Here is a 15,349-nt window from a genome sequence, read left to right as displayed (position 1 = left end):
TAGAATTATCAAAATGATGAATAGTTTACACTTACATCTTTATTATTGGCTAATTCCTTCTCCAACATGTGTTGGATATAAAGAGAAACTGGAGTGACCACTTTAGGACATTTTGCTGAACTCTTTGTTTTCCTGGGAGATTTAACCTTAACAGGATAAAGATCTGGATTCATCTGTCTGAAAAAGAAACCATTTTATTTAGGATATAAGTATTTAGTAACATCGTCTCCAAACGCTAGTTATAAAATCTACATTGCACTTCTTAATTTTGACTATACAAACTCATAAGAACAGCTTTTTTTATTCAGGTTTTAATTAAACTTTTGTCAGTAACTATCAGTTATAATTTGTATAAATCTTCTTTAAAATACTTCAAACCAAATTTATCTAAACAAGAATTAAAGTATGACTGAGTTCCCCCTAGGTCCTATAAACTTGGTGTTGTATAAACTTGGTGATTTGTATAAACTTGCTGAGTTGTAAACTTACCTGAATTTTTCCATTTCTTTAATGTACTGCAATTTTCCTTTCTCATAATGTTTTTCCAGCTTTTTCTGTAATATTAACATATTATAAATCATGTATCATTACAGATTTAGGAACAGCACAAGAAAATGTAAATTAAACATAAACTTTAAGACTACAACTCTTACTGTTTCTAAATAATTTGTTCATTTTAATGTTTTTATACTCCGAGTTTCATTCAATAAAATGGCTATTGACTTGACTCCCCTAGCTATATAGATAATACTTTTATCAGAATAGAACAGATATAATAAGATTATTAGTCTTTCGTTTGTTTTACTCATCAATGTACTGTAAAACCAATCAGGTTGCAAATTTTTAATATTTGGAATTAAAGATCTTTGTATTTGCGTATCTTTGAACTAAACTGCCATATTACTGTGAAGATAATAATTTTCACTGCTTCTGAAAAAACACACTTCTTCTATTTAAGATTTATTTTTATAACTTTAAATAGTTTCAGTAATGAAATGACTATTAAACTGTAGATAAATTCATAGTCTCATTGCATTAGTAGTTCAGGGTATGCGAGGAGAATTCACAATCATGGATTTGCTTAGGCCTGTAATATTTTGACGCAATAGACATGATGATATACCTTGGTTTCTTACCTTTTTTTTCTCAGAAATATTGCGGTAACTAGTTGCCAAATCACTCAACTGTATTGTTTCTCCTTTGTGTTTTTCTCTGTATTTTTGGCAAAACAACATATAAACAGTTGTTGGGGGTTTCGGTTTCACTCCAATACATGGAACCACCTGTTAAAAGATAAAATCAAAAGTTACTTCTCCATACACTTGAAAACTGAAAGTGTCATATTTTTAGAAACATGAGATAAACATTAACATGTTTGTATGGGATTAAGCTCCTGTGTGACAAAGATAGGGAAGATTATAAATAATGTATGTTGTCAACATTCTGCGTCCCAGGACCCACACCATTTGATCAATTTAAGAAGCCAGAATCGTATCATTGTGCTTTTTTGAATGAACTCACACTAAGTTTGCCAAGGCAAAATGGCTATTCAATTTATATACTCTCCACACTTACCGGGACAACTTTGTTACTTCTAACCGCCTTTACCATCTCTGAAAGAGTGCGTACTGAGTTCACCTGAAAGATTTGAAAAGTTATCAGCATATGACTATCAAGACAACAATACAATCTAGAATCACTTGCAGTTTTTTTTTTCTGGTCAGGAATGCTATTATACATCATAGCAGCAAAGCATGACCTTGATATTCACAAGAGAAGTTGTCTTATCAGTTAAAAAAAAAAAAAAAGAAAAAAAAAGATGTTTGTTTTACCATGGCAACATAAGCATTGCTGTTATTACAAAATTCATTTTAAATCATTTAAACTTTATAATCAGAAATTTAAGAGTAGTTTACAGACAAACTTGTTAAAATATCCCAATGTTCAATGTAGAAAATCTGGGTTTTTTTTTTTATCTGACCCCAAAAAAGTACCTCCGCATTATACCTGAGTGCGCATTATACCCGAGTGCGCATTATACCCAAGTGCGCATTATACCCGCAAATTTACAATACTTTTTTAACCGCCTTTCTATAACAGTTATCTGTCAACCTACCCTTGTTAAGAGTTCCAGGAACTTGGCTTTACATGCATCCGGTGAATGAGATTCTACCACCACTTTTTCCCACTTAATCTTTGTCAGGGACCGCCTGTAGGAAATGTCAGATGGTTTTCCAGGGTACAACTTCTCAATGTTGTCCAGCAAGTTTGCCACATCATCAGCAGACCAAACCACTGAATCAAAAAATAATGTACTACTCATTTCACTAAAAAGGTCAAAAGGTCACCAATTGCTTTGAAGTGGATTATCCCTGTAGCAGCTGGTGGCTGCATCAATGAACTACAAACCAAAGGCCTATCACATGCTATCCAGAAGTGTCTGTTTCTCCACTTCCTAATAAACTATCCTGATTATCTGTTATCTTACCCGAGATTATAAAATCTGATACCATTAACGGATCTATTGTGACATCCTTATCTAACACAATCAATAAAATATTTTAAAAAGCTTGCAAGTTTTCATTCACAATAAAGATAATTAACTGAACTTATCACGATTTGAATTCTGCTTTTGTCAACACAAAAAATACATCTATGATAAAATAATTCATCTTGTAATAAGAATCTTCCAAAGAAAATGTGTTATCCTTGTTTAGAATTCCCCATACAGCAAAGGCCATATTGTTTAGAATTCCCCATACAGCAAAGGCCATGATTGTTTAGAATTCCCCATACAGCAAAGGCCATGATTGTTTAGAATTCCCCATACAGCAAAGGCCATGATTGTTTAGAATTCCCCATACAGCAAAGGCCATGATTGTTTAGAATTCCCCATACAGCAAAGGCCATATTGTTGCAAAGGCCATATTGTTTAGAATTCCCCATACAGCAAAGGCCATGATTGTTTAGAATTCCCCATACAGCAAAGGCCATGATTGTTTAGAATTCCCCATACAGCAAAGGCCATGATTGTTTAGAATTCCCCATACAGCAAAGTCCATTTTGGTTAGAATTCCCCATACAGCAAAGGCCATGATTGTTTAGAATTCCCCATACAGCAAAGGCCATGCATTTCCCCATACAGTTTGTTTAGAATTCCCCATACAGCAAAGGCCATGATTGTTTAGAATTCCCCATACAGCAAAGGCCATGATTGTTTAGAATTCCCCATACAGCAAAGGCCATATGGTTTAGAATTCCCCATACAGCAAAGGCCATATTGTTTAGAATTCCCCATACAGCAAAGGCCATGATTGTTTAGAATTCCCCATACAGCAAAGGCCATGATTGTTTAGAATTCCCCATACAGCAAAGGCCATATTGTTTAGAATTCCCCATACAGCAAAGGCCATGATTGTTTAGAATTCCCCATACAGCAAAGGCCATGATTGTTTAGAATTCCCCATACAGCAAAGGCCATATTGTTTAGAATTCCCCATACAGCAAAGGCCATGATTGTTTAGAATTCCCCATACAGCAAAGGCCATGCAAAGGCCATGATTGTTTAAATTCCCCATACAGCAAAGGCCATGATTGTTTAGAATTCCCCATACAGCAAAGGCCATGATTGTTTAGAATTCCCCATACAGCAAAGGCCATGATTGTTTAGAATTCCCCATACAGCAAAGGCCATGATTGTTTAGAATTCCCCATACAGCAAAGGCCATGATTGTTTAGAATTCCCCATACAGCAAAGGCCATGATTGTTTAGAATTCCCCCCATACAGCAAAGGCCATGATTGTTTAGAATTCCCCATACAGCAAAGGCCATGATTGTTTAGAATTCCCCATACAGCAAAGGCCATGATTGTTTAGAATAGAATTCCCCATACAGCAAAGGCCATATTGTTTAGAATTCCCCATACAGCAATTGTTTAGAATTCCCCATACAGCAAAGGCCATATTGTTTAGAATTCCCCATACAGCAAAGGCCATGATTGTTTAGAATTCCCCATACAGCAAAGGCCATATTGTTTAGAATTCCCCATACAGCAAAGGCCATGATTGTTTAGAATTCCCCATACAGCAAAGGCCATGATTGTTTTCCCCATACAGCAATTCCCCATACAGCAAAGGCCATGATTGTTTAGAATTCCCCATACAGCAAAGGCCATGATTGTTTAGAATTCCCCATACAGCAAAGGCCATATTGTTTAGAATTCCCCATACAGCAAAGGCCATATTGTTTAGAATTCCCCATACAGCAAAGGCCATATTGTTTAGAATTCCCCAAACAGCAAAGGCCATGATTGTTTAGAATTCCCCATACAGCAAAGGCCCCCATACAGCAAAGGCCATGATTGTTTAGAATTCCCCATACAGCAAAGGCCATGATTGTTTAGAATTCCCCATACAGCAAAGGCCATGATTGTTTAGAATTCCCCATACAGCAAAGGCCATGATTGTTTAGAATTCCCCATACAGCAAAGGCCATGATTGTTTAGAATTCCCCATACAGCAAAGGCCATGATTGTTTAGAATTCCCCATACAGCAAAGGCCATATTGTTTAGAATTCCCCATACAGCAAAGGCCATATTGTTTAGAATTCCCCATACAGCAAAGGCCATGATTGTTTAGAATTCCCCATACAGCAAAGGCCATATCGTTTAGAATTCCCCATACAGCAAAGGCCATATTGTTTAGAATTCCCCATACAGCAAAGGCCATGATTGTTTAGAATTCCCCATACAGCAAAGGCCATGATTGTTTAGAATTCCCCATACAGCAAAGGCCATGATTGTTTAGAATTCCCCATACAGCAAAGGCCATGATTGTTTAGAATTCCCCATACAGCAAAGGCCATGATTGTTTAGAATTCCCCATACAGCAAAGGCCATGATTGTTTAGAATTCCCCATACAGCAAAGGCCATATCGTTTAGAATTCCCCATACAGCTAAGGCCATGATTGTTTAGAATTCCCCATACAGCAAAGGCCATGATTGTTTAGAATTCCCCATACAGCAAAGGCCATGATTGTTTAGAATTCCTCATATAGCAAAGGCCATGATACAAAGACATGATGGAAAACTGGTTAAAATCCATAATCAAATACTGTTAAAATCAGATAAGCTTTTCAATATAGTTAATCAATTTCATAAATGACTGCTTGTGTGATAAATATTTATAGAAAGTGAATGTATTCTCTGTAGGAGTAGTGTTTTTGTTCCGTGTAACTTTAACCCAAAATACTTCACTTACCGACAATTAACTTAAGAACAAATATAATAGGCATCTTTATTATGTATTAATCTTATTTTCAATTCATACAAAGCCTTTTCATCTAACTGATGAATAGCTTACTTTCCACACTGGTGCTATATTCCATCCTTTCTAGAACTTTCCTCAAAAGTCTAACCTCAATGTCATACCTCGTAATGGTTATATTACATTATCTCTTGATAAATAAAAGCAATATCAAACAGTTTGAACGAACAATCACTTAAAGACTGTAGCATTTACCCGAGTTGTCATCGCTGTTCTCTAATTCTTGTCCCGGTGTTGGTCCAGCATCTGACAAGCTTTCAGACACTGTAAGTACAATGTTTTTTGTTATAACCACCTTTTTTGTGATGCAAGATTAAAAGAAAACAAGACAAAAGTTAAAGAAATCATAACAAGAATACCAGATTTTACAGGTTATATGCCACACTTGGTATATAAGCCACATTCTTTAATACGACATGGTGACAACTATTTTTGACATTTGATATACAGGTAACAGATAACGGAAGGCAGTTCTTATGAAGTGGTAACCGCTACAACAGACAACGGAAGTCAATTAATCAGGATTGTCAGTGAAACATCTAATAAAGTTTGCAAACAAAAGAGAGTTCTTTATTTTATGGAAGTATTTAAAAAAAATATGAAATTGGAAATTTCTGAATTGTTTGGCTTGGATCTCTTCACAGATTATCTATGCACAGATATAGGGCCTGACGTCACATACAGTTTACTAAACAATTTCTCCATTGGTGTCTGAACTATTAAGTGTTAACAAAGATTGTTCCAAGCTGACAAAATTCCTATAGCCCTGCATTATTTCTTCTTGTAAGTTACATTAATTCATTCATATCATAAACAAGCACCGCGGTCGTTATAGATTTTGACTTATAATGGCCTACCCATCCCAGGATGCAAAAAGGCTATTGTAAACTTCCACTATGGCTTCCAAGTAACCGTGATTAATATCAAATCAATTAAATCCACAAGAATGTTATTTTTATTTCAATATTCAAATCATCCTGTATATGATTGCAAATGACAGTTCAAGATGATCTGTTTCAATCACAAACACAGTACGGGCAGGTACTCATAAAAAAAACTTAGCAGGGCTCTCGATCTGCCAGATTGTGGGCCGAACATTCCCAATGCAAAATAGTTTCTTTTTTTCCCAATCTAGACCCGAAGTTTTCCAAATTCTAAGGAAAACACCATTATTTTTCCCAATTCTAAGAGCCCCGTGCCCCAGTCCCTAAATAGGGTGTGAGAGCCCTGCTTAATATCATCTCATACTGGTGTACTTGTATGTTTCAAGATTTTTTTCATCCTGCATTTTTTTTGTTGTTTTTTGTCTGGCCAATTTTTTTTGTCAATATATAAGCTGTACTGTGATATAAGCCCCACACACCTGACTCAGAGGGAAAAAATTAAGGCTGATAATCCAGAAAATACAGTAGTATACTTATAGGCCATATATTTAAATACTTACACTTTTCAGGGTCTCTCTTTTTCTTGGACTTCTTCTTCTTCTTAGGTATATCTTTTTCAATATAAACAGTAAAACAAAAATTAAAGATGAACGAAAAATGATGAAGAGGTTCTGTAAAGGTTGGACATTGACATGACAACACAGAATAAGCCACAGGATCAGAAATGGCATTGGAAATCATTATTTAAAAGTAAATCAAATAAATCTCAAATATTGAAAGACTTCAAAAAAAACATTTGTTGGCAAATGTCTTATTACATCATTTAAAAGTATGTTTTGATGTGGTCAATAAACAAACTGAATCTGCCATTTGTTTTTGAGACCACTTTACTCCCATGAAGTTAACTTGTCCATGTCTCTTGACATCAAAATTTTGGATATAATGCTGTGGACTTTCTTGGGAAAAAAAACAGGACAAAAATTTCCGAACTGATTAAAGTGAGAGAGCAATGTTATATCAATGTGAATACAAAATAACACCTTATTGAACCTAGTTAACAGAATTTTTACTTCAATGTCTGAAGACCTCTTATGGAAATGTTGACTTATTCAACATTGTTAGTGTTCTAATTAATAAACCCCAACCTCTAACCCCACATCTCAGTCTCAACCACCAAATCTCCGTAAGACTGCCTTGCTCTTAATCCATAATATCTCATCAAACACTAACTGCATCCTTTCAAATTTGTCGTTAATATTCTATGGTCTTGTTCCCATTCTCCATTATCTTTATTTATCCTAAGCTGACCTACTTTCACTCTACCTAAGCATAGCATTATTCTTCTGCTTGAAGGAAGAGATCATTATTTACAGATAATTTTTTAAAAGATTCTTACTCTACATACAAGGTAGGAATAGTGAAAAATATTTCGCCTTGGCATATGTTGTAACTATGCACTATTCATTTCTCTGGATGACTGCCCTATATGGACTGGACCCCTAATCGAGACTTAGTAACGTGAAATCTACACTTCTAAACTTCTATTCTATTGGTCCAAATTATTTTTAAATTCTATCCATTTTTGTATACATCTGGAGTTGATGATTGATATCATCAACGTAAGAAAGCTGATTGAACAGCAGAACCAATAGGGCAGACTTCTTATGAAGCAGATGTCACTTCAGAGGCCAGACTAGTGTATCACTGAATCCCCTGAACTTGTGGAGCACATTAATTCATGCTGTGTTTATTTTTTGTGCCCATATGACTACGATTCTAATTCTGCAAGTTAATTTTTAACTACTCCTGAAGTACTGTCATGTTTTGTATTCCATTTTATCAAGGAAGACAACTTGCTGATTTTATCCATTTTTCCGTGATTTAATATATATTAAGTTTATGAATGGTTTGGAAAAGCTTAGATCACGTTTTCATTAGAAATATAAAAAAAAGTTCTTTATAAATGGTTTTTGACACCGGAAACGTATATAAGCCTTGACCTATATCACAACGTACATCCGGGTCATTAATTTAAATAATGCCTATTTTCTAAAAATAGATGTCGACACTGAGGTAAACATTGTTGAAGTTATCTGGTTTACTTGGTAAACTGTTTATGTCGTGCACTGCGGTTATTCAAATTAAAACAAAAAATAACGCTAAACTGCTGGGATTGTCTGGATTCCTACCGATGTAGGTCAGTAGAGTGAGAGTCAAACTACTAGGTAAATGAAGAGAACGGGTACTATATTAGTACTAGTTTGGCTAGATAATGTCTCCGATAATACATAATTTTGTATATCATATGTACATTGTGTAAACAGTACAAGGCTTAGCGTTACTTGAGCTCGACCGGGACACTGGACATTCGCCTGGCGGGACCAGGCCACGCCAAATCTGTAAAGCCCTGCAAATGGACAACACGAAATCGGGCTCTGTGACATTAACATTATTGTACTCTGGTTATATTGCACTATATATGACATCTACTTTACCATATTTGTCTGTATCCTCTGCTAAACGTTTCCGCTTTTTTGGACTTTTAGTCGAAGAACTTGACGGTGCCATGCTTAATCGTCGAGGTTATGCACACGCTTTATTATGAATTATGAGTTGTCTCCCTTCAACAGTAAGCGGAAACGTGAAAGGAGGGCCTTCTGGTGGCCATGACGAGTACTTTTTATTTTTTGTCTATTAAAAACTTCAGGTCAGGCGGTAATGACATGACATTAATCTAAGGTCAGCTCAAGGCTGTTCAGTTGTTATGGGGGAACGAGTTGGGGATCAAATTCATAATTATTGCAATAATTATCAAACTAATATTTTTTTTAAAGTTTTTTTTCTCTTATATGTCATTTGATGATATATTTCAAAACCTTCATTAGAAAAAATGACCAAAAATTATGCCAATGTTGAAAAGTAGGTCACGGTAATGAAGTGCCCTATTTACTAATTAAGTCACACTTGAGCACCGTTTTTGGTCATACATTTGATATTTAGGTGTTAATTTATTTCAGTTACAATAACAGTAATAGGATTTATACTCTGGTTTGTAAAGCAGAGAAGGAGGAAAAAGCTCGAGAAGCCAGTCTATAACAACTCTTTGAATTGATTGGTTGATTAAAGGTATTATTTCCATTTATTATTCATTGCTATAATTTATAGGTTTTCTTCTTGTGTTAGGATGTTTTTATTATGAAAAAGGTAATTACTAGTATTTCCCTTCTTATTTTTTAGAATTCTTACCAGTATGGCTGTGGGCTTGTTTAGAGCTAGCACTGCAGGCACTTGATGAATTTTTGATGGCTATATTCATAATTTTGGTGTCTGTAGTGTTAGCTCACTTTCCACTTGCATTCAGACAACACAGACAACCACCACATAGACATCTGCCTCCACCACACAGACAACCACCACACAGACAACACAGACAACCACAACCACCACAACCTGGACAAGGACGGTACAATTTAAGACCGAGACGGAGATAATCTACTTTAGGTACAAACATAATTCTTTTGGTTACATGTAATAAGAAGATATGAATTAAACAAGGGTGTATATGATGAGACTTTTAGCTGCTAACTATACACATATTTATTGTTGTATAGAGTATTACAAGCGTCTATATGTAATGTCTGATTCAGTGAATAATCCTAATTTCCTATTACATTGTGTATTGATTTCTTTTTAGCAAGGTCTAATGTCTATTATATTGAATTTATTTCAGCAAGACAAAGTCGATTAGGAGGAGAGGAACATAGAATGGAATTAATAGAGTGTCCATCCACCTGCTCATCTGTCCTTTCATAAACTTTTATTGGCAATTGTGAACTATTTAAAATGTAAATGTCTTTTCATTTCTATAATGTTCGTATGACCCTTTCTGCATAATTAGCTTTTGTTTCGTTTTGGGTTGTGAAGTAGTGCACATCATTGTCTTTACATCATTTTTTTTTAGCCAGCGATTATTAAATTCACTCCCTTTATCAGTTCGTAACCTTTTTGGAACCTTACCTATTGTAAATACTTTCTGAAATGCATTTAATATGTCTTTTCCTGTTTTTGTTTTGACAATTTTAAATTCAGAGAAATCGACTGAAGACGTCAATGACTACTAACAGAAATCTTACTCTTGCATTCTGTTTGGAAAGTGATGTCATATCAGCCAGATCAGCATCATATTGCTCATACGAACCAATAACCTCGACTCTTGCTCGTTTGAAGGAACGCTTGATTGGCTCCTGTAGACTGTAAACATCAAGACTTTGAATGTAGTTTCTGATTTTATACAAGCCAGGCCTTTGAAAACCACGCGATTTCAATTTTTGTTGGACTTGAAAAAGAGCCACCATTATTAAAATTCAAGTAGACCTCATTAATTCTCTTGTTTTTCTTATTCAGTCAGCATGATGATGTATATACATCAAAGTCTATATGGTCTCTGAGACTGTTCGTAACTGTTTTAAAATATATATAACGAAAAGAAATGGATTGATTAAATAATTTAATCGTATACCATTTTTCATATACAACAAAGAGTATGTCATAATTAATTTACATTCATTTTTTTATGAAACCAATTTTCTATGATGATCCATACACATAACCATTTTACTGACATGTTCTTTCCATTTTTCTGTTTTATGTTCACAAACTCTCCATTCAGTACTACAAAGCTGTGTTGTGAACATGTTTCTGCTAGATGTTGATGCATCCCATTTAGCAATTTCATTAATAAAATCACAAATCACTATTATGTCGTCTATTCGTTGAAAGGCATCCTTTATATAACACTGAAGATTTTTAACAATAACGTATATGTGTTGTGCATAAACGAAATTTAGATGATTGTATAAACTATAGAAAGAAGCCATATCTATAACAAGCACGGTTTTAGTATTCACTCTCTGTCCTATTTTTCATAGAATCTGGAGGGTAAGGTAATACCACATGATCGTTTGTACACTGCACAGAGAAGTTTTTATGCTTCCAATATTTCAGAGTTTTTCCACACTTGAAACAGGTAATATAATCATTGATGCCTTCATAAAAAAATCCATCACCAGCTAATTGATAAGGACTCTGACGTAGTTTAGTGTTCAACTGAGAAAATGTCATTAAACGGTCTGTGTAACTTGCCATATGCTGATTATAACGTTGACTATCTACAAGTTAAGCAAAATAATATCACTCAAAATGATTATAAAATGACTTACTATAGAGTATATATCGTTATTGTCATATCTATTTCACGGAAAAAACCCATAAAGAATACTTTATTCTGGCTTTGTAAAACACATATTTGAGATATGTTTCCTGTTTCTGTAAAAGTATTACCATTCTGTAATCAACTTAAATCGTGTGTTGTCTATGTTATTCACATATCTTTTGATTTTACAATCAAACGTTCCTTTGATATAGTCTTCTTTATGGAATATCTCGTTTTCTATGATATTGTTTAACATTATGAAAGGTATATTTGACTCTGCTAATAATTGCATCCACAGCCGTTCAGCTTCCCTATGCTCAACACTTTGCAGAGCTTCCTTAAAATATATATCTCCGTCTTATCTTCTGCTGTTAACAAAACACAGCTATGTCCAAGCTGATTGGCTTGACCTTCTTCACATCCAACACACACAAAGTGTTCAGAAATTTTCAGGTTTGTCATGTAAGCATAAGCTAGGCAAAGTAAATTTTTCACTAATTTCCTGTACGCCTTTTCTTTTATACGTTCCTGTAAGTCGACCTGTATTCTTTCCACTAAGATTTGGCATTCCATATTTTTCATATAGCACGTTTAAGATAATCCAGTATCGACTCACTTCAACAGTTTCACTTTTACTGTTTAACAAATAATAAAATTCTGTTCATGATATACTTGGTAAAATCATCTGTAAATAATGACAATTTTTTGACCATTTTCTATGCTCAGCTTCAGCAAGGTCGAAATAATCCCAATGCTTCAATGTAATTCCACAAGAAAAACAGGTCATCTTGTCAGCTCTTCCAGAATAAAAGAATCCGTTACAGGCAAGAAGGTGTGGTGTCTGACTTAATTGTCGTGGCCAGTCTTTAAAACTATTTAAACGATCGCTACACTTGCTCATAGACTGATGTGTAGGTATTGCAGCACAAATACTGTCTGTAGTGAGTTCAAGGGACATCGCCTTTAATGAACGAATATACGCACTGTAAACTTTCAGATAAATTAAAAATATCTTGGAAAAATTCTCCAGACAAACAGACAGCCCTTCTCCCTTCTTTTAAAAAGATTTTGATCTCACCTTTTACTTTTTTGACGATGACTTCCTGAGATATGTTCAGTCGACAAACAGCTCAATTTGATGAAGCTTCTATGATGGAAATGTCTTCGCTCTTGACTTGATCGACGTATGCTTGAGCCATTGAATGACAAAAAATTATTTCACAGACTATATATAGAGGGGATAACGTATACACTACGTTTTCTTAATTTATGATAATGTTCTTGATTTATGATAATGTTATCTGACATTGATGAATCTCTTCTGTCCTCCAGGACATTCCCCCTGCCCTCCTGTCCTCCAGGACATTCCCCCTGTCCTCCTGTCCTCCAGGACATTCCCCCTGCCCTTCTGTCCTCCAGGACATTTCCCCAATCCTCCTGTTCTCCAGGACATTTACCCTGCCTCATGTCCTCCAGGACATCCCCCCTGTCCTCCTGTCCTCCAGGACATTCCCCTGTCCTCCTGCCCTCCAGGACATTACCCGTAAAACATTACTACTTCTCGGTGAGTCAATTATGGAGTGATTATTTACGGACCAGACTTGTCTCGGTGAGTCAATTACTGAATGATAATTGGGAGAGGAAACTTATCTGGGAAAACCCACGTGAGCGCCCGGGGTACTCCAGTTTCCTTCCAAGATAAGATCCCCTCGGACGTTTACATTCGGGCCTGCAAGAGTGATAAGCATAAGCTGATATATTGTTTCGCAACTTTTGTCAAATAAATTATCTATTTAATCTATTTATTTATACATATATATATTTGCATTTCCAGATATTTTAATACATATACAGTCAAAAGACATCAAACATTCACGCATGGATATCATGACGATCTTCATATACAAGACTTTTGTGACATCATTTTAATAATTACATACCATATATTATTGCAGTTCTTATTGCATCATCATCATCATCATCATCATCATCATTATCATCATCATCAAGTCATTGTCATCAAAAAATAATCGAACACTAATCAGGCCTTAGATAAAAATGTTTGCGTTTCCTGTTTCAAGATCGCGATCGGGCATGGCCCAATGTTTTGGTTTTCATCGTTTTTGTAATACTCCATGTTGATTTGGTTGATATTTTGTCTGCTAGCGATCCCGAGCAGCACTAGAGTCATATACAGACTGATGATGGTCGTCATGACAACATCGGCTTTGGCAACATTTTTTAAGTGCATACACGTCTGAAAACACCATGAAATTAAGCAGAGAAAAAGGATAGGACCAGGTTCTCCTTACAAGTATGCACCTCTTATGTATCTCTTCAATGATGTGCACCAAAGTTTTATTGTTTATTCCTGTCTTTCATGTCCATTTTAAACAAGAAGAAAGGAGGGCATATAGGAATCGCCTTGTCTTTCTGTCCACCTGTCCAAGATTTTATATACAAGTTGGAAGGAGGATATATATATAGAAATCGCCATGTCTTTCTGTCCACCTGTCCAAGATTTTATATGCAAGTTGGAAGGAGGATATATAGGAATCGCCTTGTCTTTCTGTTCACCTGTCCAAGATTTTATATACAAGTTGGAGGGAGGGTGTATAGGAATCGCCTTGTCTTTCTGTCCACCTGTCCAAGATTTTATATACAAGTTGGAAGGAGGATATATATAGGAATCGCCTTGTCTTTCTGTCTACCTGTCCAGATTATAAACAAGTTGGAGGGAGGGTGTATAGGAATCACTTTGTCTGTCTACCTGTCCTGAACCTTATGCACAAGTTCAGTATATAGAAATCACCCTGTCCACCTGTCTAGAACTTTATAAACAAGTTGGAGGGAGGGTGTATAGGAATCACTTTGTCTGTCTGTCTACCTGTCCTGAACCTTATGCACGCGTTCAGTAAATCTGGAGGGAGGGTATATAGGAATCACCTTGTCTGTCAGCCTGTCTGTTTGTCAACTTGTCCAGGACCTTATGAGAACAGCTCCTCCTACATTAGTTGACGGGATTTCATTGACACGCAGCACTTTATAGCAGGCCCGTAACAAAGCACGCTCTTGTTGGTAGGGCAGAAAAGACTACCAATTTTTAAAAAAATCAAACAACATAGATTTTCTGACACAATATGATAATAATCTCACAATACACACATGCTACACTTCAAATCGCCCTGCTCTGCTCGTCCGTTCGTAATCATTTTTTGTTAACGCTATTTCTTGAGAAGTACTCTATTTCTACCTACATTTGTACCTGTATTTGAATTCGGGGACTGGTGAAAAAATTGCCGATAGGCGCCCCTCTTGAATTCTGACAAAGAAAGTTTGTTATCGCTTTATAGTGCTGGATAGATTTTTATCATATTTCATATGTATTTCTGTTGGTCACTAGTTCTGCCTTTTTTTATTCTGGGACTGATTAGAAAAAAAAAACAAATATGGATTACAAGCGATCGTCTATTGGAGTTGGCAGATAAACACTAGTACTATTTCTTAAAAGGATATTTTTAAAACTTTCATATGATTAAAACAACAACAATGGAAAGAAGAGAACAGAAGGGAAAGGATACAACTTTTGATCTTAAGAACAAATAAAGATAAAAGATGGTGTACGTTCCCCTAAATAACCATTACAACTTTTAAATAACCATCATTTCAAAATCTCAGACTAATGAAATTACCCCTGACCACTCGGAACTACACTGCAGTGGCAATGGGAAAACGGAAAAGTGCCAGTAAAACTGATAGCTGATCATGATTATCTATAAATGTTGTTATTGACGACACAAACCAGAGAATGGATGAAAATGCCAAAGAGGCCTGTATCGCTCACCTGTCACTGGCTGTTCAGTTATTTAATAAAGAATTTCAAATATGGCAAATATTTTCTGATGTAATTCCCCTATTGGACCTTC

The 15,349-nt window shown here is 35.4% G+C and overlaps 1 protein-coding gene across 1 annotated transcript in view; it reads right to left on the bottom strand.

Annotated features, from left to right (window-relative positions):
• The window catches only part of LOC132557479 (nucleolar transcription factor 1-B-like), a 28,310-nt gene extending 19,531 nt beyond the window's left edge, over positions 1–8,779 (bottom strand). Inside the window, exons 1-8 of the mRNA XM_060221968.1 lie at positions 8,707–8,779; positions 6,772–6,822; positions 5,523–5,591; positions 2,117–2,295; positions 1,576–1,638; positions 1,137–1,283; positions 490–554; positions 36–177 (exon numbers count right to left, since the gene is read on the bottom strand). Of these exons, the coding sequence (XP_060077951.1) occupies positions 36–177; positions 490–554; positions 1,137–1,283; positions 1,576–1,638; positions 2,117–2,295; positions 5,523–5,591; positions 6,772–6,822; positions 8,707–8,779 (789 nt within the window). The remainder of the gene's footprint in view (positions 1–35; positions 178–489; positions 555–1,136; positions 1,284–1,575; positions 1,639–2,116; positions 2,296–5,522; positions 5,592–6,771; positions 6,823–8,706) is intronic.
• Between the last annotated feature and the right edge of the window lie 6,570 nt (positions 8,780–15,349).

The sequence above is a fragment of the Ylistrum balloti genome, unplaced genomic scaffold (genome assembly GCF_031769215.1).
Source record: "Ylistrum balloti isolate Yb309-2 unplaced genomic scaffold, AGI_CSIRO_Ybal_v1 Utg370678, whole genome shotgun sequence".
Classification (NCBI taxonomy): Eukaryota; Metazoa; Mollusca; class Bivalvia; order Pectinida; family Pectinidae; genus Ylistrum; species Ylistrum balloti.
The sequence above is the reverse complement of the archived record's forward strand: the minus strand, read 5'-3'. Positions and strand labels throughout refer to the sequence as shown.